Genomic DNA, 393 nt, shown 5'->3' on the forward strand with positions numbered 1-393 from the left:
CTCACTCACCCCCACCGCCCTCTCAGTGGCCCTTCCTCATCCTCACCGACCTCTCAGTGGCCCTCACTCATCATCACCGACCTCTCAGGGGCCCTCACTCATCCTCAGTGCCCCGTCCCTGGCCCCGCCCTTATTAGAATGATCTCTCCTATCCTTCCAGTGTCCGGCTGATGGCGGATCTCCTACATACCTCAACCTCCCCTGGGATGAATTTTTCCTCAAGACCGGAATCTGGTGAGTGGAATGGACAGCCGGCGGTTCTCACCCTCCTCTCGGTGCTGCCGGCGGTTCCCACTCTCCTCTCGGTGCTGCCGGCGGTTCTCACCCTCCTCTCGGTGCTGCCGGCGGTTCTCACTCTCCTCTCGGTGCTGCCGGCGGTTCTCACCCTCCTCT

The 393-nt window shown here is 62.1% G+C and overlaps 1 protein-coding gene across 1 annotated transcript in view; it reads left to right on the top strand.

The window, feature by feature from the left end:
* The window catches only part of FUK (fucokinase), a 16,082-nt gene that overhangs the window by 7,354 nt on the left and 8,335 nt on the right, over positions 1–393 (top strand). Inside the window, 1 exon segment of the mRNA XM_018575285.1 lies at positions 161–232. Coding sequence (XP_018430787.1) covers positions 161–232 — 72 coding nt within the window.

Source organism: Nanorana parkeri, unplaced genomic scaffold, assembly GCF_000935625.1.
Source record: "Nanorana parkeri isolate BGI_ZX_2015 unplaced genomic scaffold, ASM93562v1 scaffold3736, whole genome shotgun sequence".
Classification (NCBI taxonomy): domain Eukaryota; kingdom Metazoa; phylum Chordata; class Amphibia; order Anura; family Dicroglossidae; genus Nanorana; species Nanorana parkeri.